General features: G+C 45.0%; 1 protein-coding gene across 1 annotated transcript in view; it reads right to left on the reverse strand.

Annotated features, from left to right (window-relative positions):
• recql4 (RecQ helicase-like 4) overlaps positions 1-15,259 on the reverse strand; it is an 82,655-nt gene that overhangs the window by 56,058 nt on the left and 11,338 nt on the right. The window contains exons 7-10 of the mRNA XM_055648926.1: positions 14,009-14,111; positions 6,780-6,903; positions 6,190-6,321; positions 879-1,019 (exon numbers count right to left, since the gene is read on the reverse strand). Coding sequence (XP_055504901.1) covers positions 879-1,019; positions 6,190-6,321; positions 6,780-6,903; positions 14,009-14,111 — 500 coding nt within the window. The remainder of the gene's footprint in view (positions 1-878; positions 1,020-6,189; positions 6,322-6,779; positions 6,904-14,008; positions 14,112-15,259) is intronic.

A 15,259-nucleotide genomic window follows, 5' to 3' on the forward strand; every position in this document is an offset into this window, starting at 1 on the left:
CCTTGGCATGTGGGAAGAAACCAACGAAAATAGCCACAGAGCTACTTAGCGCAGCAAAAGACCCTTCGGCCCAACTCATCCATACTGACCCAATGCCTAACTGAACATCCTAGTTGCTTGCACCAGGCCCATATCTCACCAAACGTTTTCATCACAATATTTGTCCACGGGATCTCTAAATGTCCCAATTTTTTGTGACTGTGGAAAAAGTTGCTTCTCAAGTCCCATTTAAATCTTTCCCCTTTCACCCTGGGGAAAAGACTAGCTATTCACCTTATCTATGCACCTCATGATTTTACAAACCTCTAAAAGGTCACTATAAATCTAATGGAGTGTTATTGTAGATCAAGCAAATGAACAGTCGTCCTATCAGCTAGAGTGCGCTCCTGATCTCCCATCTACTTCATTGGATACTGAACTATCTTTAATCAGCCTTCAATGTTATATCTTTGCACTAAAGGTTGTACCCTTTATCTGTGCACAGTGGACTGCTTGATTGTGTTGGTGTATAGTCTTTTCTTTGACTGGATAGCACGCAAACAAAAGCTTTACACTGCACCTTGGTACACATGACTATAATAAACCAAACTAAAACTAATGTTGTTTTGAAGGTGGAAGGGAAGGATTCCTTCACTCTGAACCTGTAACAAGCATCTTCATTGTATAATATTGCAATATCTTCAATCCACTCCAGAGTGAAGAACAGGGATAACAGCATAACAACTCCATCCAATATTGTTGCCATACTTTAACCATTACACAAATAAAATAGCCAGTCGGCCATGCCAAAATGTCAAATACCAACTGCATGATACACAGTTGGGATTTTCTACATTTGTACGAGCTTCGCAGGTAAAGAACTCAATTAGATGACGTACCAACAACCTTCCCATCATCTCCAAGGCTGTATAGAGGTTCCACGGCTGGTGGAGCTACTGGCTGCTCAAACGAGGGACGAATGGAGTTTGGCACCACCTCATCAGCAGGCATCAGTCCAGGCTCCTCTGGAATCGATATACCTGCAATGGAGGTGTGTTACCTGTGTAAGAACATCGGCAGTACAGTACAGGAACAGGCCCTTTGGCCCACAACATTTGTGCCGTTAATCTCCTCTGTATGCACGAGCCATATTGCGCCATTCCCCGCATATCCATGTGCCTATCTAAGTCTGTAAATGCCACTATCATATCTGCTTCAACCACCATCCATAGCAGCGTGTTCCAGGCAACCACCATTCTCTGTGCAAAAAACATTCCCCGCACATCTCCTTTAACCTTTGCCTTCCAGTCTTTGACAGTTCTATATGGGGGTACAAGGAAGTGCACATGCTGGTTTACAATAAAAGACAATGAGCTGGAGTAACTTATTGGGTCAGGCAGCATCACTGGAGAACATGGATAGGTGATATTTCAGGTCGGTACCCTCTTCAGACTTGGCATTTCAGGTTGGGTCCCTTCTTTAGTCTGAAGAAGGATCTCAACCCAAAACCTCACCTATCCATGTTCTCCAGAGATGCTGCCTGACCCACTGAGTCACTCCAGTACTCAGTTTAAAAAAAAAAAAACATTTCTATCCTGGGAAATGGTTCTGACTACAGGTACAAAATCCTGGAGTTCTTTCCTATACAAAAAGGTTCTGACTGTCTGTCCCTATCTATGCCTCTCATAATTTAAAGAGGGGGTAATTAGTGTGTGCGTGTGTGTGTGTGTGTGTGTGTGTGTGTGTGTGTGTGTGTGTGTGTGTGTTGGGAGGGGGAGGGGGGTGTGGTTAGTGTGTGTATGGGGGTGGTTAGTGTGTTTGTGGCGCCGCAGGCCGCCCCCCCCCCCCCTCCCCTCCGCAACCGTGCATTGAAGGGATGGGACCCAACTGGTCCCACTTGGTCTAGTATACTTATAAAACTCTGATCTTGGATGTGTATTTATTTGTGTGTGTGATGTTCGTGTGCGATTCACATCTCCTCGAAAACACGACACGCTAATGATGAAATTTTTACATATTCCGATAGAGATTCATGCCATGATGTCAAAAACCGCCATCTGGAAATTTCATGCATTATTTCTCGAGTTAATTATGAAAATTTTCAAAAATCTAAAAACTTGGAAAAAACATGCCCTGTGCTTAACCCTGCTCGCAACTGTTGCTATCCAAGTACACTGAGTTCTGCTAGCTAGCAATTGCAAATGCATTTTTTTTAATGTCAGTCACAGTACACCGAGTTCTGCAAGCAAGTGCAAATGCTTTTTAAAAATGCTTTAAATGAGGAAGGCTGAATAAGGCGAAATGAACAGCCCCTGCACAGTGTTGGCTATGAGTGAGTGCTGGAATATTGCGTTGGGGGAACGGGTTGTGTTGGAAAAAGGGGAACGGGCTGCGTTGGAGGACCAGGCCTCCCGTGGGGGCTATGGGTGAGTGGTGAAATATTGCATTGGGGATCGGGTTGCGTTGGGGGACCAAGCCTCCCATGTGATATGGACCCAACGGGTCCCACTTGGTCTATATAACTATATAACTCTGATCTTGGATGTGAATTTATTTATTTATTTGTTTAGGTGTGATCGCATCTTCTCGAAAAAACTACGCAGCAACGGTAACATTTTTACATATTCCGATAGAGATTTATCCCGTGGAATCCAAAAATGTCTTATCTGAAAAATTAATGCATTATTTCTCGAGTTATTAATCAAAATGTTCAAAAGCCTGAAATAACTTAGAAATAACTCCCCCCCCCCCCCCCCCCCCCCCCCCCCCCTCCATTCTACATACATCATAATGCATGAAAAAAGGTCCTTTGGCCCACCGAGTTCACACCAACCTGTTCACACCAGTATTGTCTACTTTTTTATCCATTAGGGCAACTTATAAGAGGCCAATTAATCTAGAAACCCGCACGCCTTTGGGATGTGGGAGGAAACCGATGCACCCAGATGGAACCCACACGGTCAAATGGAGAACATGTAAACTCTACACAGACAGCACACACAAAGTCAGGATCGTTCCTGGGTCTCAGGCACAGTGAAACATAGAATATATATGTGCCATTCGGCCCTTCAAGCCAGAACCGCCATTCAATATGATCATGGCTGATCATCCAAAATCAGTACCTAGTTCCTGCTTTCTCCCCCATATCCCTTGATTCCGTTAGCCCTAAGAGCTATATCTAACTCTCTCTTGAATACGTCCAATGAATTGGCCTCCACTGCCTTCTGTGGCAGAGAATTCCACAGAATCACAACTCTCTGGGTGAAAACGTTTTTCCTCATCTCAGTCCCAAATGGTCTACCCCTTACTCTTAAACTATCCCTGGTTCTGGACTCCCCCAACATCGGGAACATTTTTCCTGCATCTCGCCGCTCAAATCCTTTAAGAATTTTCATATGTTTCTATAAGATCCCCTCTCATCCTTCTAAATTCCAGTTAATATAAGCCCAGTCGATCCATTCTTTCATCATATGTCAGTCCCGCCATCCCGGGAATTAGCCTGGTGAACCTATGCTGCGCTCCCTCAATAGCAAGAATGTCCATCCTCAAATTAGGAGGTCAAAACTCCACACAATACTCCAGGTGCGGTTTGATCCGGGCCCTGTACAACTGTAGCAGGACCTCCTTGCTCCTATACTCAAATCCCCTCGCTATGAAGGCCAACGTGCCATTTGCTTTCTTCATTGCCAACATGTTGTACCTGCATGCTTACTTTCAGTGACTGATGTACAAAGACACACAGGTCTCATTGCACCTCCCCTTTTCTTAATCTGACACCATTCAGATAATAATCTGCCTTTTTGTTCTTGCCACCAAAGTGAATAACCTCACATTTATCCATATTATTATACTGCATCTGCCATGTATCTGTCCACTCACCCAACCTATCCAAATCACTGAACAGCCTCATGGTATCCTCCTTGCAGCTCACACTGCCTCCCAGCTTTTTGTCATCCACAAATTTGGAGATGTCACATTTAATTCCTTCATCTAAATCAGGGGTCGGCAACCTACGGCCCCCAGGCCGAATGTTGCCCGTAACCCGAAATTATCCGGCCCGCAGGCGGATTTTCCCCCCGTAATCATCCGGCCCGCTTGGCTGAACTGCATCCTGCGCAAAGCCGCTCACCTTCTGTGAACAGGTTTAAGAAAGAACTGCAGATGCTGGAAAAATCAACGGTAGACAAAATGCTGGAGAAACTCAGTGGGTGAGACATGCAAGGATTGCATGAGGCTGCCTCACCCGCTGAGTTTCTCCTGCATTTTTGTCTACCTTCTGTGAACACGTGATTTGATGCCTACCATCCGGGGCGGGATGGGGATGGGATCTATGTGTACACGTGATAGATGTAGCCCGCCATCCGCTCACAGTCATGCTTCCCGGCCCCCCATGCAGAACAAGGTTGCCGATCCCCGATCTAAATCATTAATATATATTGTAAATAACTGGGATCCCAACACTTAGCCTTGTGGCACCCCACTAGTCACTGCCTGCCATTCTGAATAGGACACGTTAATTCCTACTCTTTGCTTCCTGTCTGCCAACCAGTTCTCTATCCATGTCAATACCCCCCATACCATGTGCTCTAATTTTGTACACTAATCTCTTGTGTAGGACCTTGTCAAAGGCTTTTTGAAGGTCCAGATACACCACATCCACTGGCTCTCCCTTATCCATTCTACTTGGTACAAGCTCAAAAAATTCCAAAAGATTAGTCAAGGATGATTTCCCCTTCATAAATCCATGCTGACTTTGACCGATCTTGTCACTGCTTTCCAAATGCACTACTATTACATCTTTAATAATCGACTCAAGCATCTTCCTCACTACTAAAGGTAGACAAAAATGCTGGAGAAACTCAGCGGGTTAGGCAGCATCTATGGAGTGAAGGAAATAGGAATCAAAACTCCACACAATTCCCCACTACTGATGTCAGGCTAACTGGTCTATAATTCCCTGGTGTCTCTCGCTCTCCCTTCTTAAAAAGTGGGGTTACATTGGCTACCCTCCAGTCCACAGGAACTGATCCAGAGTCTATAGTACATTGGAAAATGATCGCCAATACATCCACGATTTCTACAGCCACCTCCTCGAGTACTCTGGGATGCTGACCATCAGGTCCTGGGGATTTATCTGCCTTCAGTCCCAACAGTTTACATACCACCATTTCCTGACTAATGTGGATTCCCTTCATTTCCTCTCTCCCAATAGATCAGGGGTATCAAACTCACGGCCCGTGAAGGGGTCCGATCCGGCCCGCGGGATGATTTCCCCGATGCCAGAGCGGGCTGCAGCTGTCCGCGGTGCCGGATTGGACTGCTTTCGTGCGCGTGCGGCAATATCCGGCGTGCATGAAGTCGCATTTTGCTCGTGACCTAAAATGAGTTTGACCCCTGCACTAGATCCTCGGTCCCCTCATATTTCTGGGAGATTGTTATCGTCTTCCTTAGTGAAAACAGAACCAAAGTACTTTGTTAACTGGTCAGCCATTTCCTATTTGTTTAATTGAAGCTGTGCTACTATGCTGCCCTAAATGCTTTTGACAAGGCCCAGACTGTATACTTTGAAGCAAAACAAAGAAAATGACCAAGAGTAATTGGTGGGAAATTGTTAGGTTTCCAGACTGTCCCTTTAAAAAGTTCAATCACAAAACTCATGCGGGATTTGAAGAGTTGGCTTGCCTGTCGATTCACCAAGGTCACCTGTCCTCTCTCTAACTGCAACCTGCCTTGAAACCCGTTCTTGATTAAATAGAAATATCAACCATTTTACAGCTTAACCGTGCAGAACAGCAGAGGTTCAGTAAATGATGAACAATACATGGAGACACAAGGAACTGCAGATGCTGGAATCTTGAGCAAATCACTAAGTGCTGGAGGAACGCAGCGGGTCAAGCAGGGAGAATGGACAGACAACTCTTTGAGTTGGGAGTCTTCTTCAGAGTCTGACCCCAGATTACGTTTGCCCATTCCTTCCACAGATGCTGCCTGACCCACTGAGTTCCCCCAGCACTTTAGGAGCAATTATGATGTGCCTTTGTTAATAGTGAATTAGCTCAACATCTCTTTCCATTCAATGCACATATATAACAGACTCTCACAAAAACTTCATCTAATTTTTACCATGCTTTCTTACTCAGTGTGAATTTTAAAAGTTTTACTGATTAAAAATGAGTCTGTTGGTCAGTAGTTCCTATTGCTCACTCCTACCACTAGTTGTGCTGCACGTGGATGTCAAACGAGCCACTTCCTCCAAGGTTGGCAGTGGTGAGCTCTCATCATCCATTATCTCAGAGGTCTCCACCTTCTCCTCGGATGCTGTTTTAAACCCGCTGTTACGCCCTGAGGGGAAGAGTGATGTAACCAAGGTCAATCAGTTATAACCAAGAAGAGCAATACTAGGAACGTTCAACGTAATCCGTTGCCACAGGATGAAACTATGCACAAATTAATATCAAACTCAGAAATCTTATTAAGAAACAAAAATGTCTCACGGAGGAATGCATCTAACTACTGAAAACAAAAATGCCTCTTGGCAACCACTGATATACGAAATAAGACGAACACCAAGTTACAGAAACAACCAGTACATTTATTAACAAGTGATTCTGGGAATGGCCTGTTTCAGTGCTTTATGACTCGACAATTCTATTGCATCCTCTGTCATTCCCTTATGGCTCCATCGGTCAGTCAGACTGTGGATGGTGGTCTTTACACAACCATTTACACATCAGGCTCTTAGCACTCAACGTAAAGCCCTAATTCTGAAACAGAAACATTTAATCAATGTGTGCACCTACCATGACCCTTGCAGTCCATGGCCCAATGTCCTGCTGCTCCACAGCGAAAACAAGTGTCTCCATTCTGACTAAATCGTCCACCACCAAAACGTTCCCCTTTCATTTGAAATTTCTGCTTCCAGGCCTTTGGTAATCCAGATCATGCAAAAAGAAAAACGTTTGTGTGTGAATTATAGTGGAACTTTAGACTTTAGAGATAGAGCGCGGAAACAGGCCCTCCTCCCAACTGAGTCCGTGCCGATCAGCAATCGCCCCATACACTAACCTACACACACTCGGGACAATTTTACAACTTACCGAAACCAATTAACCCATAAACCTGTACGTCTTTGGAGTGTGGAAGGAAACTGGAGCATCCAGAGAAAACCCACACGGTCACAGGGAGAAGGTACAAACTCAATACAGACAGCACCCGAAGTTAGGATCGAACCCGGGTCTCTGTTATAGAGCAATACAGCGTGCAAACTGGCCCTTAGGCCCACATTTGGCCCATATCCCTCAAAACCTGTCCTATCCATGTACCTATCTAATTGTTTCTTAAACGTTGGGACAGTCCCTGCCTCAACAATCTCCTCGGGCAGCTTGTTCCATGGTGTCAAGGAAAGAGCATTCACATCGCGGCCTTGTTTCCACCAATCTTTCCGCCACCACGCACAAGATGCGCAAGACAGACACCCTTATATGCAGATGCCGAGAAGTGTGCTCAGCTCTAGTTGAACAACTTCTAATCTTGTATGTGGACTCGATAAGAAGAAGCAGCTCGTTCCATACCCCCACCACCATTTGTGTGACATTGTTTTTCACACTTTCAGGTACTTTAGTTCTTTCTTCACTAAGGAAGACACAAACAATCTCCTAGATGTATTAGAGGACCTAAAGGCTGTGGGCCGAGGTGCTTTTTCATTTAAATATGTGACCCAAAACACACAACTACCTGAATTTTTAATATATTATGTAAAAATATTATAGAAATCATACCTGAAACTCGTCAAGAACAAAACCTGCACATAATTTTAAAATATGAAAAAACCTCCAATTTTCCGAGTAGTAATTGTCCAATCAATGCATGTTTGACATTGCGTCGGACGCCAATTGACCAATCACGCGCTTTGTTTCATGGTGGCTGCCTCCTAATAACATCACAACAATAGCAAGGTTTCGAGGGAATAAAGATAATGATAACCTTGCTAATAATTTTGTATTACAATTGATTTATCTTTGTAAAGTTATGATGTGAACAATTAAATAAAAATGATAATAAAAATGTAAAGCTAGGGTTAGGATTAGGATTAGGGTCGGTCGGTCGGTCAGGCTGTCGGTCGGGCTGTCGGTAGGCCGGTGGATGCTGTAACGGGTCGGTTGGGCTGTCAGGCCGCCGGTGAGTGCTGTGAAGGATCGGTCGGTCGGGTTGTCGGTAGGCCGGTGGATGCTTGCGAAGGATCGGTCGGGCTGTCGGCCGGCCGGTGTTGCAGCAAGCAAGCAGGCGAACTGATGGAGCCAGCGCTATAGAGATGCTGAAGGAGGCCCGGGCGGCGTGCAGTGCAGTGCTGCTCCCCACCATCATCACCATGATGATCCAGAAGGGCATGCTGGCCGAGATGGACACGCTGAGCAGCCACACTTACGGAGCCCGCAGCCGGTCCCGATACGGCTCCAGCTCAAGCCGTGGGCAGCTCTGGAAGAGGGGCGAGTTAGGATTAGGCATTTTCCAGTCAGTGGAAGATGCCTTTGCCTTCCCCCAGCATGGCACTGCCCCGGTCCCACTATGGCCGTGATCCCCACTCTGCCCACTGGCACTCAGTGGGGTTCAATAAACGGGGGAACGCACAGGAACTGCCCTCGCCCATTAATTAGGCGGGTTCAGGAACCAGACCTCTGCGGCAGTCTCATTCAAAATACACACTCACAACCAAATTCATTATATTATTTTCTAATTAGCTTAATTAATTAATGTGCAACCTTTGGCACTGACGAGTCATGAATTCCTTCTCAATTATATTTTATCTAAATCTGTGCAAAATTTCAAGTAGTCCCCAGACATGGGTCACAAAAGTTAAATTCTAGACGCATTTTCGATGCTCGATTTTAGGTGACGGAGGAACTGAAGGAAATTCAAATTCAAATTGGGTAGACTCATGGGACTGAAGGCTGATAAATCCCCAGGACATGATGGTCTGCATCCCAGGGTACTCAAGGAGGTGGCTGTAGAAATCGTGGATGCATTGGCGATCATTTTCCAATATTCTATTGATTCTGGATCAGTTCCTGTGGGTTGGAGGGTAGCTAATGTTATCCCTCTTTTCAAGAAAGGAGGGAGAGAGAAAGCTGGGAATTATAGTTAGCCTGACATCGGTGGTGGGTAAAATGCTGGAGTCGATTATTCAAGCTGTAATTACAGCGCATTTGGATAGCAGTAACAGGATTGGTCTAAATCAGCATGGATTTACGAAGGGGAAATCATGCTCGACTAATCTTTTGGAATTTTTTGAGGATGTAAATAGGAAAATGGACAAGGGCGAGCCAGTGAATGTATTCACTGGAATTTAGAAGGATGAGAGGGCATCAAGTTCACGTTCACATTTATTAAATTATGGTACAGTGATATTTGAGTTACCATATAGCCATAAGCAAAAAAAAGAACGCAATACACAAGAATTTTAACATAAACATCCACCACAATGGAATCAACATTCCTCACTGGGATGGAAGGCAATAAAGTTCAGTCATCTTCCTCCTTTGTTCACCCGTGGTGGCCCGATGTTCAACCCTCAGCACTGCCTCTGCCGATGGCCCGATGTTCAAGTCCTCTCGTCGGGATGATGGAGACTCCTGCGTCGGGACGAAATTATTACCGGAGACTGCGGCTTCACAATGTTGAAGTCCACGTCTCGCGTTTGGAGCATTTCCACAGCGATCCTCGGGAAAGGATCGCCCGCTCCGTGATGGTAAGTCCGCGCCACGCTTGCAGCTTGAAGCTCCAGGCCAGTCTCCATGAAAGGCCGCACCAATTCAGTTGTTAGGCCGCGGGGAGGGGACGGAGACGTGACACGGAGAAAGATCACATCTCCGTCGAGGTAAGTGACTGAAAATCATTTCCCCCTATTCCCCCCCCCCCCCCCTACATAAAAACATACCAAGAAACATTAAAACATACATATTAGGCAAGCTAAAAATAACAAAAAAGTCAAAATAACACACAGGCTGCTGGCGAGGCTGCCATCTCGGCACCACCCGATGACAATCTTATAGAAATATACAAAATTATTAAGGGATTGAATACGCTAGTTGCAGGATGTTCCTGATGTTGGGGGAGTCCAGAACCAAGGACCACAATAAGGGGTAGGGCATTTAGAACTGAGATGAGGAAAAATCTTTTTCACACAGAGTTGTGAATTTGTTGAATTCTCTGCCTCACAAGGCAGTGGAGGCAGATTCGCTGGAATCATTCAAAAGAGTTAGATAGAGCTCTTAGTGGAATCAAGGGATATGGGGAGAAGGCAAGAACAGGGTACTGATTGTGGATGATCAGCCATGATCACATTGAATGGTGGTGCTGGCTCGAAGGGCCAAATGGCCTCCTCCTGCACCTATTGTCTATGCATCTATGTATCTACCCGATCTATTAAACTCGTGATTTTATACACCTCTATAAGATCACCTCTCATCCTCCTCCGCTCCAAGGAATGAGGCTCCAAGTGTTCTAGCCTACTCAAGAAAGCACATCAGCACCTCTACTTCCTGAGAAGATTATGGAGAGTCGGTATGTCAAGGAGGACTCTCTCAAACTTCTACAGGTGCACAGTAGAGAGCATGCTGACCGGTTGCATCGTTGCTTGGTTCGGCAACTTGAGCATCCAGGTGCGGAAAATGTTGTGAACACTGCCCAGTCCATCATCGGCTCTGACCTCTCTACCATCGAGGGGATCTATCACAGTCGCTGCCTCAGAAAAGGCTGCCAGCATCATCAAAGACCCACACCATCCTGGCCACACACTCATCTCTCCGCTGCCATCAGGCAGAAGGTACAGGAGCCTGAAATCTGCAACATCCAGGTTCAGGAACAGCTGCTTCCCCACAGCCATCAGACTATTAAACACAACTTCAAACAAACTCTGAACTACAACAGCTTATTGCACTTTGATTATTTATGTGTGTGTGTGTGTGTGTGTGTGTGTGTGTGTGTGTGTGTGTGTGTGTGTGTGTGTGTGTGTGTGTGTGTGTGTGTGTGTGTGTGTGTGTGTGTGTGTGTGTGTGTGTGTGTGTTCGTTCTATGGTATATGGACACACTGATCTGATGTGTATTTCTGACTACAATAACCTGTTGTGCTGCAGCAAGCAAGAATTTCATTGTCCTATCTGGGACACATGACAATAAACTCTCTTGACTCTTGACTCCCTATAGCTCAGACCCATTAGTTCTGGCAACATCCTCGTAAATATCCTGTGCTCTTTTCAGCTTGACAATATCTTTCCTATAACATGGTGCACAGAACTGAACACAATACTCTAAATGAGGCCTCATCAACATCTTATACAAATGCAACATGACCTCCCAACTTCTATACTCAATACTCTGACTGATGAAGGCCAAAGTGCCAAAAGCCTTTTTAGACTATCATATCAACCTGCGACCACTTTCAAGGAACCATGCACCTGCACAACTAGATCCCTTTACTCCATAATACTCTCCAGGGCCCTACCATTCACTGTTTAAGTCCTGCCCATGTTAGACTTCCTAAAATGCAATACCTCACATTTCTCTGTATTAAATTCCATCAACCATTCCTCAGCCCACCTGGCCAATCGATCGAGATCCTGCTGCAATTTTTCACAACCATCTTCACTATCTGCAAAACCACCCACTTTTGTATCATCTGCAAACTTACTAATCTTGCCCTGTATGTTCTCATGCAAATCATTGGTGTAAATGACAAACAGTAACGGACCCAGCACTGAACTTTGAGGTACACCACTAGTCACAGGCCTCCATTCTGAAAAGCAACCTTCCACCATCACCCTCTGCTTCCTTCCATGGAGCCAATTTTCTATCCATTCAGCTATCTCTCCTTGGATCCCATGCGATCTAACCTTTCAGAGCAGCCTACCATGCGGAACCTTGTTGAATGCTTTGCTGAAGTCCATGTACACAACACCTACAGCTCTGCCCTCATCGACCTTTTTGGTCATGTCTTCAAATGTCTCAGATCTGTGAGACACGACGTCCCACATACCAAACCATGCTGACTATCCCTAATCAGCCCTAGTCTGTCTAAATGCCTTAATATCCTATCCGTGACTGGTACAACCCTCTAGTAACTTTCCAACCACAAACATTAAGCTCACTGGCCGAAAGTTCCCAGCATTTTCCATGCGGCCCTTCTTAAATAGAGGCACAATACTTGCCGCTCTCCAGTCCTCCGTCTCCTCTACAGTATTTAAAGACGACGCGTAAATTTCGACTAGGGCTCCCGCAATTTCATCTCTAGTTTCCCACAATGTCCCTGGATATATATATCTGATCAGGCCCTGGAGATTTGTCTACCTTCATACACGGTACCTTAAGCACCTCTTTGACCGTAACACTGACTGCTCTCAAGACACTTCCATTGACTGCACCAAGTTTCTCCGTCTTCCTGTTTTTCTCCTTGGTAAATACAGAGAAATACTCATTCAGGACCTTGCCCATCTCCTGTGGCTCAACAGAGTTGACCACTTTGATTCCTGAGGGGTCCCACTCTCTCTCCAGTTACCCTTTTCCCCCTTATGTATTTATAAAATCTCTTGGGATTGTCCAGGAGCTATCTCCTGGCTCCTATTTGCCCTTCTAATATCCTTTTTGACTTTGCTCTTTAGTTCCCGAAACTCGTCCAGGGATACACTTGATCCCAGCTGCCTGTACCTATCCCAAGCGTCCGTTTTATTCTTGACCAATGCCTCAATTTCCCTCGTCAGCCAAGCTTCCTGACGTTTGCCTGTTTTGCCTTTCACCCCAACAGGGACGTGCATATCCTGAGGTCTTGTCAGCACACTTTTAAAAACGTCCACTTGGCTGATGCTTCTTTCCCCATCACACAACCTGCTCCAATCAACTTGAGCAAGATTTTCTCTCATAACCTCAAAGTTGGCCTTACCCCAATTTTAACACATGGGCCCTCTCTGTCAATGTAAGGCAGCAACTCTACTGTTGCACCACTGTGCCGCTCTTCCTGAAGAAACTTTCTGATGAAGACTTAGAACCATGGTTGATGGTTGGCAAGGACTCAGTGGACTGAAGGAACTGTGTCCCCGCTGTACCTATCCGAGTGATAACAACAATGCAAAACTTTTCATTTAAAGCAGTTTATTTATGTCATCGATCAACCGTTGGCTCCCATCTAGAATTGAAACATCTCAATACAGGTTCTCCCCAGATTACACCAGGGTTCCGTTTCCAAGAGTTGTTCAGAACCAGAACATTTAAAAGTCAAAGATGATCAGAGTTCTCACCCAGCAAAAGGTGCTGCAGCCCCACAGGAGCCAACAAATTCACCCCATCCATCCTGCCGGGATGTCTCCAAACACTCGCCCGTATGTACAGTGTACACATGTTAGGCATTCATCAGCTGGGAAAAACTTGGAATGTATTTGATTAAATCTCACACATTGAGAATTATATGTAACCCAAACAATTTGTTAGTCGGAAATGCGGTGCCCTGGTAAAAGAATATCGCCACAAACTGACAGCAGATGCCTGTAGCCGGCAAATCCATCCCGCCAGTCTCCCATACACACTATCATATTATATGGGTTGTACATTAGTCGGGCGTCGAGGGGGTCTTGTACTCATCTTCACACTAGGGGCAATTTACAGTGGTCAATTCACCTACCAACCCACATGCCTTTGAAATGTGGGAGGGAACCAGAGCACTGGGAGAAAACCCACACAAGTCACGGGGAGAACGCACAAACACCACATGGAAAGCTACACACGTTAGGAATGAACCAGTGGCTCTAACGCCATGAGACAGAGGCTCCTATTTGTGCCAGTCTTTTCACATATCCTACAGCTCTACAAACCAAACAGGAACATTACAGCTGCAAACCAGAAAGTCAGAACAAAACATTTCATTTCTGAGCTATATAATTTCCAATTTAAGAAACTACCCCAAAAGAGCGATGTTGACGCTTCTCGATTAAATGCCAGAAAAAGATAATGACCACATTTTAATTGAAACATTGAAAGACGGCACCTGTTTGCGAAGAAATGCTCCCCTTAACACACCACCCCTGACGTGCGATTTCTTCTTTAGGTTGATCCTCACAAAGTTTCCATCCTTTTTGGGAGGTGCGACCCTGAAATTAAAAAAGCATCCCCCCCCCCCACAATGTTATGATCATTATAATTATTAAGGAATCAATACCGAGAGTAATTGCTGCAGTAACTTAATTGGGCTGAATGCAATGCCAAATCAGAATTCAGGCTCATGAAAACATTCAAGCAAAACATTTGAAGTTACAAGTTAAAGCCCTGACACCATTTTTCCACGTTGAACTCTGGAATCTCATGTGACTGGACAATTAGGATTGGAAAAACAGGATTAAAAAACCCACTTTGTGCGAGATGACATGGGGGAGGCCCTGGACACTAACTGGCTCATCGGGTACACACTGCGCAGATCTGTGAAAGCGCAGTTGAAGTTTAGATTTATCATTGCCATGTGTTTGTGTTTTTTATGACTCTTGGCAAATTAATTTCCCTCCTGGGATAAATAAGTGCTATTGGGTCGTAATGTGTACCGAGATACAATAAAAAGCTTCCAGTCAAATCATACCACACATGAGTACAGCCAAGCCATACACGTAGAACAGGTAGTACAAAGAGAAAACCACCAGAGCACAGAATATAGTGTTACAGTTACAGAGGAAACATGCAAAGTTCTCAATCAGGTGGGCTGGAAGATCATGACTACACCTTAGTTTATGGGACGACCGTTCAGTATTCTGATAACAGTTTGACTTTATATGTCTTTATATAAAGCTAAAAGATCATACAAGGGTCACAGAATGTTCAGCCCATCCATTCCATGCTATAGTTTTACTACGTCAAGTCTTAGTCCAGTCTTCTATACAGTCAAGTAATTGCCTATCATTTGAAGAAGTTATTGATACCTACTATAATCAGCAACAGAAAATTCAACATTTTAAAATCACCCTCTGAACATAGATTTTTGTAACCTATCTTTAACATATAATGATTACTGGAACAGGCCGTTTGGCCCACAATGCCGGTGGCGAACATGATGCCAAGATAAATTAATAAAAGGCACAGCAACAACTGTTCTTCCTGAGAACATTAAAAAAAGTCTGGTCTGCCCCAACAGCTGCTGACAACCTTCTACCGCTGCACCACAGAGAGCATATTAACGTATGGCATCTCTGTGTGGTATCTCAGCTGCACGGAGGCGGAGAGGAGAGCTCTTCAGCGCGTCGTCCACAGAGCG

Source organism: Leucoraja erinacea, chromosome 2 (assembly GCF_028641065.1).
Source record: "Leucoraja erinacea ecotype New England chromosome 2, Leri_hhj_1, whole genome shotgun sequence".
NCBI classification, from domain to species: domain Eukaryota; kingdom Metazoa; phylum Chordata; class Chondrichthyes; order Rajiformes; family Rajidae; genus Leucoraja; species Leucoraja erinaceus.